Here is a 12,560-nt window from a genome sequence, read left to right as displayed (position 1 = left end):
ACAAGTCATTTTTCATCACTGGAACTTAAAAATAAAAACACACAGGCACACATTAAATTTGAAGATTACCTGTGAATGTAAATGACTGACTGTAGTGGCGCCTTCTCTGACATGCATCTGGAAATACTCTTAAAAAAAGCCAAATGTATTTTTTACCACTTTACTATTTGCTTTTACTAAAAACTAGGTTATTACTCTACAAATCTGTAGGTTATTTCCATAAGGATACAGATGAAGTAATAATTGAATTGACCACATGACAATCTCCCTTAGTCATTGCTAGAAGTTAGGCAAAACTTTACAACTTCACATATTAGCCTATACCAGAGCTCATCTTACAGAACACTAACAATCTGCTTCTTGCATTGGAAACGGAACTAAAACAACCATGTCGCATTCCAGAGCTTTTCCTTAACATGCCATGGGGAAAGAAGGCTGATGTATACTGTACATGTTCTCCTAAAACACCACAACTGTTGGTGCACCGCTGACTGCAAGAGCAGAGCTGGTTAAGGCAGGAATTACTCAAGAGTTCACAGGTAGTGGCTGCTGAATAACAAAACTACTAGCAGGAAACACAATCCTGGAGCCTTGGAAGCCCTTCAGTAGCTTCTACATCTCCTCCAATTCTGCGGTTGGTTGAGCTGTGCAGAAAGCCCACCCTGATACTAAGGATACTCTTGCATTCCTGGTCGGAAATTACATCTGTGATTGCAAAAATACCAGCAAGCCATTTGGAACAGGCACAGGAAAGCTGTTGTTCTCAGCTGCTTTAACTGCGCTCACGGTGCCCGTCATGGGAAGATGTCAGTAGAGCTGTAGGGAATGGGACCTTTGACACTTTTGCAGGTTTGGTATGTGAAAGCTCCAAGAGAAAGGAAGCTATCTTTGACCTATGGGTTTGTTTGGAACGTATGTACAGTATGCAGTACTACCTTACTGTCCCCAAAAATGATGAGGCACACTGAGTAATGTCCACTATCTTGGGCAGGTTGGGTCACACAGAATAGAATGTTCTCTAATTTAAGAGGGGCAGAAAGAACAGATACAGTATAGCTTGGCAAAACTCAACAACCCTCCACCTTTGGAAGGATGCCATTTGGGCTTCAATTGCAATGACGCCGACATCAACGGATCATTAAAACCCAGCCTGGAATGTCGATATTTTCCGCTCTCATCAACAGGAACAGACGATTTGCATTTCACACATGACTGCAGGGCAGAATTGTGTTGGAAAAAAAAAGGATGGACAACAAAGTTGACCCTGAAGTGCTGGAGCAGGCTGCATCATGCAGTGCCCTCCCTCTCTCCCTCCCTGGGTACTCAGCTCGCGATGGAGCTCAATGTCACCCCTGGGCTGCCAGGGAGTGCAAGCTGACTAAACAAGGTCACTGGCTCGGGGTTGTGAAAAGCACACAGGCCAATCTCCCCCAGTCAGGACGGGCCCCCAGGGGTGAGGAATCTAGCCCTACTGTTCAGATTAAGAAGTGGTCATCTGACAGCTCAGTCTCCCACTACCCACAATTGAGATTTTCTAAGGGGAGAGCTTGGCTATGAACAACTGCATAAATAGAATCTTACATCTGCTGCTATACAAACATATAATCTCTGGCACGTTTCCCAAAAAACACAACTGTGACTCTTTGAAAATTGTCCAATTAGATTGCAGTTAAACATGGCCCCACTGCCACCTGCTTTGCACTTACAAAACCCCTATTCCATAGATGAAGCCTTGCTTCAGAGCCATACATTTTTGTTCTGGTAGGTTATATTGTTCTAAAAAAGAAAACAGTATGTCTACTCTCTCTCGAGATCGGTCTCTGCTCCATTCAGAGGCAGGTTAAGACCTGTTCTCCCTACAGACTATTGAGTCGGCTCACCTTTCAGATCTAAATGAAGTCTCACATTCCCCCCCCACCCTCATTCTGCCTTCCTTTATAGGGTTTCTCAGGTGAACCTTGATTATCACTGCCCACACCTGCTCTCAATTATTGAGCTATCAGCAGCCATTTTGACAAGAGCCAAAATGGCTGCCTCCTATGGAAAACTCCGAAAGACAGTACAAATGAGTCTTTCATTAAGGGGTATATATAGACTGTCCCGTAGGCTGCCTTTGGACACTTCATAGAAGTCATTAATGTATAATGGCAGGATGAATTTCAGAAAGGCAGCTTGGTAATCACTGTAAATGTACCAGTGTGCATAGTTAACTGTAGTATTTGTTTAAACCATGAGTACCATGTCATTTTAAAAGTTTGAAGTTTGTAGTGCCCCATTCCTACCAATATGATATCACCAAAACATGACAGAATATCCCGGTCCACCTCTGGTGGCAAAGTTAGTGCTTGACATGACACGGGCTATCATGTCACAGACAATGGAGAATAAACCTTTACTGTAGCAATTCTCAGGGATGACTGCCACATGAAATCTCATGCCACTATGAGCTCAAACCAACCTCAAGACTGTTACAGGATGTGAAGCAGGAAGAAAATAATTCACTGCCTTTGATAGAGGCTCTCCCTTTTCCTGCAAACAAATCTCTCAGCTTCTCAGTGTGTAAACACTTGCATTATCACAAGATGCAAGGAGCCCGAAAACAACACAGGATACCGTCAATTAAAGTGCAACACAATCGCGGTTATGTCTCACACTCCAAAGTACTGGAGGTTTTGTAAAGCCTCCTCCCTACCTGTGAAACTCGGTGCTGGATGGTTGGGAAATGAGGAAAAGCAAGACTTGATCAAATAGTTCACCTTCACTTGAACCACCTCAAGTGGATCAGGTCTGTTTGCGTGCAGCACATACAACAAATCGCGATGCCAGATCACCAGGTCTGACAGTCAAAATTCTGATAATTTAAACAAATCTGAAAAGAAAAATAATCTACCTGACTGATTTGGAACCCCAGTCTCTAGAGTTAAAGTGCTTCAAGAAAAAAAAAATGTACTTAAACTTTAACTAATATGCATTTTGTAAGAATCGTTTAGAGTCTGTTGCAATAAGAAGTCAACGGAACACAATAGCTCAAGAAAGGCTGCAAACAGAATGAGGCCCTTCTGCACAGTTTAATTGCTAGTTTAATTGTTTAATTGAATCGTTTACTTGCTGGTGGACAAATGATCCGAGGATCTCATCCAAACATTTCTTCCAGAGCCTCGGGGAACCTGCTTCGACAACATGGCTGGGCAGCATGTTTCAGATGGAACACCTTGTATGCCTCCTGTATTCACTCTTACCTGCACTTCCACTTCACTGTCAATGGCGCTCCCATGTCATTTCACAATGGGTCCTACAGCAGCACTGGCAGCTGACTTTCCAGTACCTTTTTGGGATTCGTTTCACAATTGTATCAGTTCACCTTCTAGTAATACAAAACCATATTAGAACCATATAAACTATATTATAGCATCGAAATTGTGGGACTTTTCTTCCCTTCTTGATGAGGGATCGCCCAGGCTAGGCTCTTTCCATAAACAACTGGCAGCGTGCTGCCAAAAACAAAATGGAAGTTAACTTCAGAGCTGTCCCAAACACAAACGGTGCACCAGAAGAGCGACAGCAACCGTGTTTCAGCACCTGCAAGAGTTTCACCTGTTCACACCGCACTTGTGGTCTAGCTGTGCAAAAATCGACTTTCAGTATATTCTTAGCAAGCCGACAATGATGTGCTTTTTACTTTCATTGCTGTAAACGTGGAGCATGTGCCAGAAGACTGTCTTCATTAATGACTGGCATCCTCTCCGTCTGCTGTTCAAATTTTGAACTAGCACTTGCATCACTCTTCCAGGTGGTGCCAGCCTTATGCTTCACTTTATTAACTTACCTTTTTTTTTATGTGCATGAATATTAGATACCCGTTGTGAAGTCACCTAGCTAAGGATGTCAGCTATATGGATTAAAAAATATATATTGCTCTTAAGCTACACCAGAAGGCTTCTATAGAACAAGGGACTTTATTACAGGCACTCCCACCTGGACCTTTTCTGACTGCTAGTACCTGTATTTGGTTTGGCCTCAAGTGGATCCTAATCTGCTTATCTGTAAGTTGAGCCTGCGTGTTCAGCAGCTACTGATCATGGGCCTGTGAGCATGAAGAGTGAAGCAGGGCTCCCAGCCCTGCTGAACGCTCGATGTCTGGTTGACAGTCTGCGCTGGTAGTAACTGTCTGCATCTGCCAGCAGGGTTTTAATCAATGACGCTGAACCACTGTAGAAGAGTTTATCTAAATCCCCATTACCAGCCACTCGGAGGAAATTCAGCTGAGTGCCTGTCTGAATTTGACAGTCTCCCACGTGCAAATTGAAAGAAATCCACTGCACTTGCGGTCTTCTCCGGCAGCAACAGTATGATCTGAACCCAAATTATAAATAAAACGAAGAGCCAGTTATACAAACAGGCTTCTGCCTCGATATATGGGGATATGACCCAGTTTGCTGCGCAGGATTCGACAGGGTTGTAGGAGAATGGCTGCAGCTTGTTGTGATGTACGTCAAAATCAACCACAAGAAACAGATCTTTCCAGGGCACATTCTTTAGTACTGATCGAGGATATACAAGGAAACAAAAGGCAGAAAAAAACATGAAAAAACAGAAGTAAATAGCAACCCGACTGATTTTTAGAGATCATCATCAACAAAACACAAGAGGAAAAAAATGCCCCTCTACAAAGAGTACTTATTGCATCAATAAAAGTGTTACTTTGTCATCAAGGTCTTCCGTTCTTTGAAGTACATATTTTCCACTTTTGTGTCCTTTAAATGGATCTTTTTTTCTGTATTCCTGTAACTAACATGCATGACCTACTTGTAGTTTAAGAACTATAGAGAGTTTCCTATACTCATTTTCACCAGTGTTACAGTTGATGTTCATAACACGAGATTTGCAAACCACCCATCTTCCAACAGCTTTATCCAATATAGGGTCATGGGGAGCCAGTGCCTTGACCAGCAAGCAATAGGAACTAGGATTAGATGAACGCCTGTCCATCGCAGGGCACGCGCACACACACACTCTAACACCAGGGCCAATATTCCCAGAAGCCATTTCACCTACCAGAATGTCTTTGGACTGTGGGAGAAAACCAGAGCACCCAGACCTATTGATCACAGGTCTTGAGCAAAACCTTGCAGACGGCACCCCAGAGCTGTGAGGCAGCAATGCTCAACACTGCTCCACAAGTCATAAAAAGTCTTTGAACCAGAACAATCTTGATACACCAAAACAGTAATGAGGAGAAGGGGGATTAGTTACAGTACATAAACAACATCTGCACTCCCTGGCCAAATTATTTGCACTCCCAAGCACTGCCTGGTTGGTTTGAGGAGCCCGAGACAGACGCCATCACCATCCTTGAGTAGAACAATGATTACATTCACGCTTGCTGTGTTTTGACTGTCACCATCTGAACACAAGTAAGCCAGGAGCAAGTCTAATATTTTGTTTCCTCAACATCTCCTTTGTCATCCTGTCTATGGTGGACTGAAAATATGGCATCCAAAAAATGTTTACATAGCTCACTCCAAAAGGGTATTGACTTGTTACCTCTTTTGAGATCATGAGACTGAGATTTTGAATGCCTCCTTGAATTTTAATTGCTTCCACTTCATATTTTTCAGCAGACCTTCAGGTCTTTATGTTGTCCTTACTACTGTACATGCAAAGCATCTTCAGTCCTTTAATTTTTACTATACAGAAAAAGACATTAAGTAATGACGCCCCTTTTAAAAGGCCAACTTGACAAAATGCAGATAGAGGGGTTTGCAGTTTGAGAGTTAATATTTGCTTTCAGCCCTAGCAGAAAAAGAACAATGCTCCTTCGCTTGTCTACACATTGTGCGAGTGCCAGAACATCTTAATATTGAGACTAATTTAATCTGAGATGTTTAAAACGGACTCAAGTCACGGACACATATCACTTTTATCTCTACATAGGAAAATTATTTCACAGCAATATGTAATTAATAGCTGAGGGTTTAGATTACTATTTCACAAACCAAACCTGAAAGAATTATCAGTGAGGGCTTCTCTTCCCCATAATTATCTGCCGAACAATACAGATGGAAAGATATGTTCATAATGCACATTTATAACCTCACAAGAGTCTGGTCATTCCTCAGGGCTGCCCATCAGTCCTCACGGTCAAAAGATTTGAGCTTCCCACTTAATTAAACATAACAGAGGGTCCCCAGCTGCTGTTCTGCAAATTAAATCTGACCTAGTTCAAACTGTCATAGTGTAAGCTCGCCGTCTTAAAGTGTCTTCTGTGCGAATCACAGCTTCCTGCAAGGTGTTACAGCATGTCCCAGGCCTTACAGACATGGCTCTTCTTCAACCAACTTGGAATCGCTACCCTAACAAATCAGAAAGGTTTGAATGTTACCTTATAAATGACTAATCAAAGGCTCAGTCCCTTCCACCACTGGTAGGAATCTGTAATGGCAGATTGAAACACGTCATTATTAAGACAGGTGATCTGAGATCAGTGAACCTCCTTTGGCACCGCCGAGTATCATGGTAGCAAGTCCAAATCGAAATTGTGGATTGCCACCACCAGCCCCGATTTTCCCAGAGGTTGCGGTGTTGCTTCACGTGTTCATAGTTCCTCTTGGTGCAGATGAGGGCCGCGGGGCTGGCGTGGGGGCCCCACACCGGGCCCTGCCCGGACCTCAGGCCTCCAGCTCGGCGAACTTGCGCTTGCGGTAGTTCTGCACCAGGCTGGAAGCGGTCATCTGGGAGGACTGACCCTTCTCCCACCGCTGGAAGTCGTGGAGGCCGGCCTGACCGGAGCGGAACAAGCTCCTCTCCATGCAGTCCAGCTTCTCCACCAGTGCGGACGTGTCCTCGTTGTAGGCGTTCTGGGAGGAGTCCATGATCCGCCGGAAGCGCCTGACGAACGTCTGTCGGTGAAACAGACACAGTGTGGGCTGGAGGCAGGAGAGGAGAAACAGAACGCCGCATGTCCGGGAAAACTAGCCCATTACTGTCCTTGTCTGGATTAGGCTGAAGACACGACGTGCCACATAATGGGAGAGAGCTACTGCTGGAGATCGCACCGGACATTAGAGCCATTTTTAAACAGCTATTAATGCAAATTTTAAAAAGTCCAAAATAAATTAAAAAATTAAGTCAGAGAGATTTGGGATTGCAAAAAAAATGTCTCAAGTGAAAACAGATACCATTGTTGCAATTAGTGTTCGTTGCAGTATCTGTGCACATTGTTGCTTATACAAAGTGTCAAATGTCAAATTTGAATTTTTCTGCCCAAAATATATTCCGCAAGATTGTAACAAACAGCTCATACACATGGAACCAAGTTTTTTACATTTAGAAAAATCTGGTTGCCTTTCAATTGAATAGCTACATTCAACTTGTAAATTAAAGAAAGTAAGCTGTTTTTACATGTATGCAGTTTTTGCTATATATACATAAAACGTATTATTTATATTTTAAAACTCTCAGCATCACAACTGTACTATATCACAAGCATGGAAGACACTTGGCCTATATAATGAGTAAACAACTCACATTTTATATTTATTTAATATTTAATTACACCCAGAAGAGAGAATGGTATAATTACTTTTAGAATCAGTTTCCAAATAACCAATTTTATTTGTTCTCCTGTATTATCCTTTTCTCCAAGGCATGTTGAATAAAATAAAGCAGATCTCAACAGCTATACCAGGCTAAACCTGGTCAGCACAGGAATGTGAGATCATAAACAAAACAAGGCTGCTACTCCAAGACATAACAGTAGGGGGCACTCACTTAAAAAATAAAAAAGATAAGATATGATCACTTTATTGGCCATATACAATTTCTTGTATTAGCAATTTGTCTTTTTTGCATACCCCAGCTTGCTCTCCATGAGACACACAGACAGGGAGAGAAGCCTGAGGTCAGAGCACAGGGTCAGCCATTTATATGGCACCCCTGGAGCAGCTGGGGTGAAGGGCCTTGCTCAGAGGCCCAACGGAGTAGGATTCCTCTACCGTCCGCTGGATATGAACTGGCAACCTTCCAGCACAGATCCTTAACCACAGAGCCACCTCAGCTCAAGCATTAAAATACAAAGCTTAAAACTTAAATTGGCAACGGTAAGAAAAGCAAACCATTTCATAGTCACCATTCTAATATATAAAAATCCTCTTCCCTAAGCTGGTCTCTGTCATTAGATTAAGACAGTGGGCTGGAAAATCAATTTTGAGGAAAAACTATGACAAAAGCTCCCAGAAACAGATTTGGAGCTCAAATCTGCCCAGCAACACTGTTCAATGTCATTGTAAGTGTACTGAAGTGGTGCCATCTTGTGGTGGCTCTTGTGAAGTAAAATAGCCTGTAAAATTGTGAAGGCATACCTTGCACTTCTAATATACTGTATATAAATCAGTGGAAATATACAGGTGATCAAATGCAGTGCATTTAACATCACAGAAGTACAATTTCTAGAAAATGACACAGAGTGGGGTAAAATCTGTTCACAGAATATCAGTGAACTATTACACATACCTAGCATTGAGATTCTTACCCAAAACAGACAGACAGGCCAAAGCCAATAAGAATGAATTGTAAAGCTTTATTCATTACAAAACTGATAGTTATTAGACTGTTGGTCTCCCACAGGCAGGCCCTGGTGACCACGGTCAGAGTACAGGCAAATGCAGTTTCTTCCCTTCGACCCATTCAGCTCTCATCCTGGCAGTTAAGGTGATGCTTATATAAATGTCTTTCTTTAACCCTGCTGCTGAAGGTTACTTCAATCATCAAGCCTTCACTGGATCAAAGAAATAAGGTTAAAAACGAAGGAGGCATTAGAGCCCACCCTGTTCGACTGGCTGCTGGAGATCACGAGTCCAAGGGTCTCTCCTGGCTGCATCTTGAAGACTCCCAGGCAGGGCTGGGTGATTTATATCATCTCCATTTCAATTTCTTTTTATGAAAAGTATTTGAATTAAAATATTTTCTTTACCTTATACCTTCTCAGGGGATATTTATAGTCGTTGGTCTGCTTCCAAATACTACGGGACCACTAGGATATTTACCTCATTTAGAATAAAATCTGATAAAAATATTTTTTTTATCATTAATAAAAGTATTGAACCTCCCCCAGGGAGTGGCCCCCAGTAACCAGGCTCCTTCAGACACCCGCCACTCTTTGTGTACAGAGGTGCTTCCCACCTTCTGTTCTAAAGGCACACCAACAGGACCTCTTTTCAGGTCCTTGAAGGGCAGTCTTGCCCTGTAGGGCATCCCGAGGCTGCAGATTCCCCACAAAGCTGTTTTAAAATGACTAGATATCCTTTTCCTGGGAAGCATTTCAAATTTTGTTTATTCTGCAATCATGCGACTGATGTAAATTGGTCACAGGGAATAACTCAGAATAGGCAGCAGTCAGAGGACATTTTACACTGAGAGTTGTTCTGAATTATTCATCATCGTGAGTTCCATTCATTTTCAGTAACTGCTTTAAACTTGCAGATCACGCCTAACCTGGCACGTATAGGGCACAAGGCAGGAGTACACCCTGAACAGGATACCAGTCCATCACACGCCACATACAAGTACTGCATACAGTATATTTTAGAGATGTCATTTAACCCAGACAGCATGTCTCTGGACTACAGGAGGAAACATGCACATCCACAGACAACCCAAACGAACACAGGCAGTACAGCAGAATGCAATTTTATCATTAAAAACAAGGATATTAAAACTGGGGCAGCATGGTGTCACAGTGGTTAGCATGGTTGCCTTGCAGTTCTGGGGCCCTGAGTTCTATTCCTGGGGTGCTGTCTGTATGATCTTCCCCGTGTTCATGTGGGTTCTCTAGTTTCCATCCACAGCCAATGAAATACTGGCAGATTGGCTCCTGGGAAAACTGGCCCTGGTGTGGGTGCCTGCGTGTGCCCTCCGATGGACTGGCATCCCATCTAGGGTGTTTGTTGCCATTTTTCCCCACCGTTTGCCAACGTAGGCTCTAGTTCCCACATGTCCCTGTATTGAACAAAGTAGTTAGAAAGTGGATGGATAGATCCAATGAGCATCCTGATCAGCAAGTCACAATATCATATACACTTTAATCACTGTAAAAAACAAGATTTTACTCTGCACTTGCTCTCTCTTGCAATAACGACTGCTTGCACACCTTCAACAATAACTGAAGTGCATAGTTCATGCAATAATGCAAATATACTCCCTGCATTAGTTACTGTTGAAAACTGCATTTCAGACACCATGGCAACATTCTCATGACTGATGCACAAGGTTATGGGTGTGTGCATGATCCCTGCCCCTTACCTGCAACACTGTCTGAGCAATGTCGGGGTTCTCCGGGCTGTCGAAGTGCAGCAGCTGGGAGCCCAGGCCATAGTAGTAGGGCCCCATCTTGTGCAGGTCCACCACGTTGGGGTCTGCGCCGAACACGGTCCTCCAGCCCTCACGGTACACCTTGGGCAGGTCCACCGCCACCACCCGGCGCTTGGAGTCGTACAGGCCCTTGGCCAGCCACAGGGGCATCTCCATCTTCGTCCCCTGGACCGGACAGACACCGGACAGATCTAGCGCTGCACACTCTCTACAGCCAGGAGCTCGGAAAACCCCCACAAACCACATTTCTCCTCAAGACTGTGGCGTGGAAATGTACAGGTCGGACAAGTATGTAAGAAGGCCTTGAAAAAGATTAAATTAAACTTCCCAAGATCTCTATCTGAACCAATCTCAGTACCCAGCAACAATCAGTAGAATATCAATATGAAATCACCTTGTCGTAAGTTTTAAAACTCTAATAAATATTCATTTCACAATCTTCCCTAGTTTATAGTTCCTATCACCTTTTCATTCGATTTCGCTTAATTTTGGTACAATGTTTCAACTCTTCCCTAAAGCTGAGGATAATAAAACATAAACGTGCTTGTCAAAAATATTGACTACTAACAGCTCAAAGACTCAATCCGACACAGAGCGCCAGGATCGTCCTGTAACTGACTGGCATTGAGGTCTACAGTATGTACGCGGCCGTCCCCCTGCTTAAATTCTGCAAGGTCGGAGTAGGAGGTAGGAGTCTCTAAATCGAGGGTCAACTGTACGAGTAGATAAAAAGAAATTACAGGTGCGGGATTAAATCATGTCATTAGTACAATTTCATATGCATCTCAGTGCCAGCGCCTGATCAACATATTCAAGATGTCTTGCAACTAATTACTGTACTGCATTTACAGCATGAACAGCCCGGGCAATCATGTGCAATGAACACGGCCGATCACTGTCCTTTCCCCCTCATAGAAATGTCAACACAGAGCGCTAAAACAATGCACATGGCTGCAATACCGGTCAGATTTGGGTTTAAATACTGTTTTAAACGGTTTTTGTGGGATCAACGCGGTCCTCTCGCTTACCTCCTGGATGTCCCCGGTGTCGCCGGACTTCTCCAGGAAGCCCAGCCGGGGGAAGGCGGTTTCAGTCCGGCACGGCAGCTTCTCTTGAGAAAGGAGAATGTCGTCGAGCGAAAGAAAATTATCTTCCATCCCCACGCCGGGCGGCACTGGCGTATAAGATTGGGTCGCCATTCCGAAGCAGTTATTTTGCAGCTTGTGAGGAAAGTCAAACTTATCAACAAACCCAAACCCCAAGACGATCTGCTTTGGCGCGGCGCTTTGAATGGGCCGCTATCCCCGCCCTCTCAGACAGCAGCAGTGGAGCTCCGAGCGCGCCGGCCGACGGATGGCTGAGACGACCTAAAGTGCAGCACTGAAGGCGTTTACAAATTCAGACTGCTTGACGAGGCACGCATGTCGCAAATAATACAAGTAGTTGTCATTGTTGTTATTATTATATACCGGAAATACTATAAATTATCTCAAATTGTCCAAATATCCTTCGTCTTATACATTTTCCAACAAAAACACAACAATAATCAGCAACCAGTAGTCAGTAGCATAGCCCGCAGTCCAGGCAGCGATTCGGCTTATATTAGGTTTGTAGAAGTGCAATTATTTTACTTTGAACTCACATAGTATGGTTGTATTTTTATGGTTTTATGTAAGTAGCCGATAAAAACTGAACTCAGCGACCAGTGTACGTTTTTTTAGATATTCCATTGCATTTAAGATGCATGTAAGAAACTTAAAACTTCAGAAAGAATACAAGATATCGGAAAGTGGCCTCAGAGAGTTCTGCACTTTGAATTGCATTCTGGGAAATAGATGAAGCTTTCAGACCAGTACAATCTGTGACTACCAGGCCAGTAATAGTCAAGATTATTTCATTTTTTCCTCCAAGGCACAATAAACCCTCCAGCAACAGGAGGCTGGACATGTCCTCTCTTGTCACGGAACCACACAGGCACCTTTTCTTTCAGATCAAGGGGAGGACCCTTTCTTCTGCACCCCAATAAATAGGACATTCTGGTGCTGGGGGGTGCTATCTGTTCGTATTTTCTCTCTATGTTCGCATAGATTTCCTCTGGCTGACCTAGACTCCTCCCACAGTCCAGTAAATTAATTTGCATCTTGGTAACTTGGAGCTGGTGAGAGTGTGCGTGTGCCTTGCAGTGGACTTGC

The 12,560-nt window shown here is 43.5% G+C and overlaps 1 protein-coding gene across 1 annotated transcript; it reads right to left on the bottom strand.

Moving 5' to 3' along the window:
* Nucleotides 1–4,518: 4,518 nt before the first annotated feature.
* Nucleotides 4,519–11,702, bottom strand: gins3 (GINS complex subunit 3). Its single transcript, XM_088613941.1, has 3 exons — nt 11,397–11,702; nt 10,300–10,533; nt 4,519–6,899 (listed from the first exon to the last, which is right to left on the bottom strand). Exons 1-3 carry the CDS (start codon nt 11,565–11,567, stop codon nt 6,669–6,671), a joined length of 636 nt encoding a protein of 211 aa, XP_088470067.1. The 5' UTR covers nt 11,568–11,702; the 3' UTR covers nt 4,519–6,668.
* Nucleotides 11,703–12,560: the final 858 nt, after the last annotated feature.

This window comes from Lepisosteus platostomus, chromosome 20 (assembly GCF_059453375.1).
Source record: "Lepisosteus platostomus isolate fLepPlt1 chromosome 20, fLepPlt1.hap1, whole genome shotgun sequence".
In the NCBI taxonomy this organism is placed as follows: domain Eukaryota; kingdom Metazoa; phylum Chordata; class Actinopteri; order Semionotiformes; family Lepisosteidae; genus Lepisosteus; species Lepisosteus platostomus.
The sequence above is the reverse complement of the archived record's forward strand: the minus strand, read 5'-3'. Positions and strand labels throughout refer to the sequence as shown.

Bases quoted from the DNA above. Each gene is read 5' to 3' on its own strand.
- gins3 (XM_088613941.1), bottom strand. From the start codon at position 11,567: ATGGCGACCCAATCTTATACGCCAGTGCCGCCCGGCGTGGGGATGGAA. The intron at 10,534-11,396 runs GTAAGCGAGAGG...TGTCCGGTCCAG, and splicing joins ACACCGGGGACATCCAGGAG to GGGACGAAGATGGAGATGCC. The intron at 6,900-10,299 runs GTAAGGGGCAGG...TTTCACCGACAG, and splicing joins TTGCTCAGACAGTGTTGCAG to ACGTTCGTCAGGCGCTTCCG.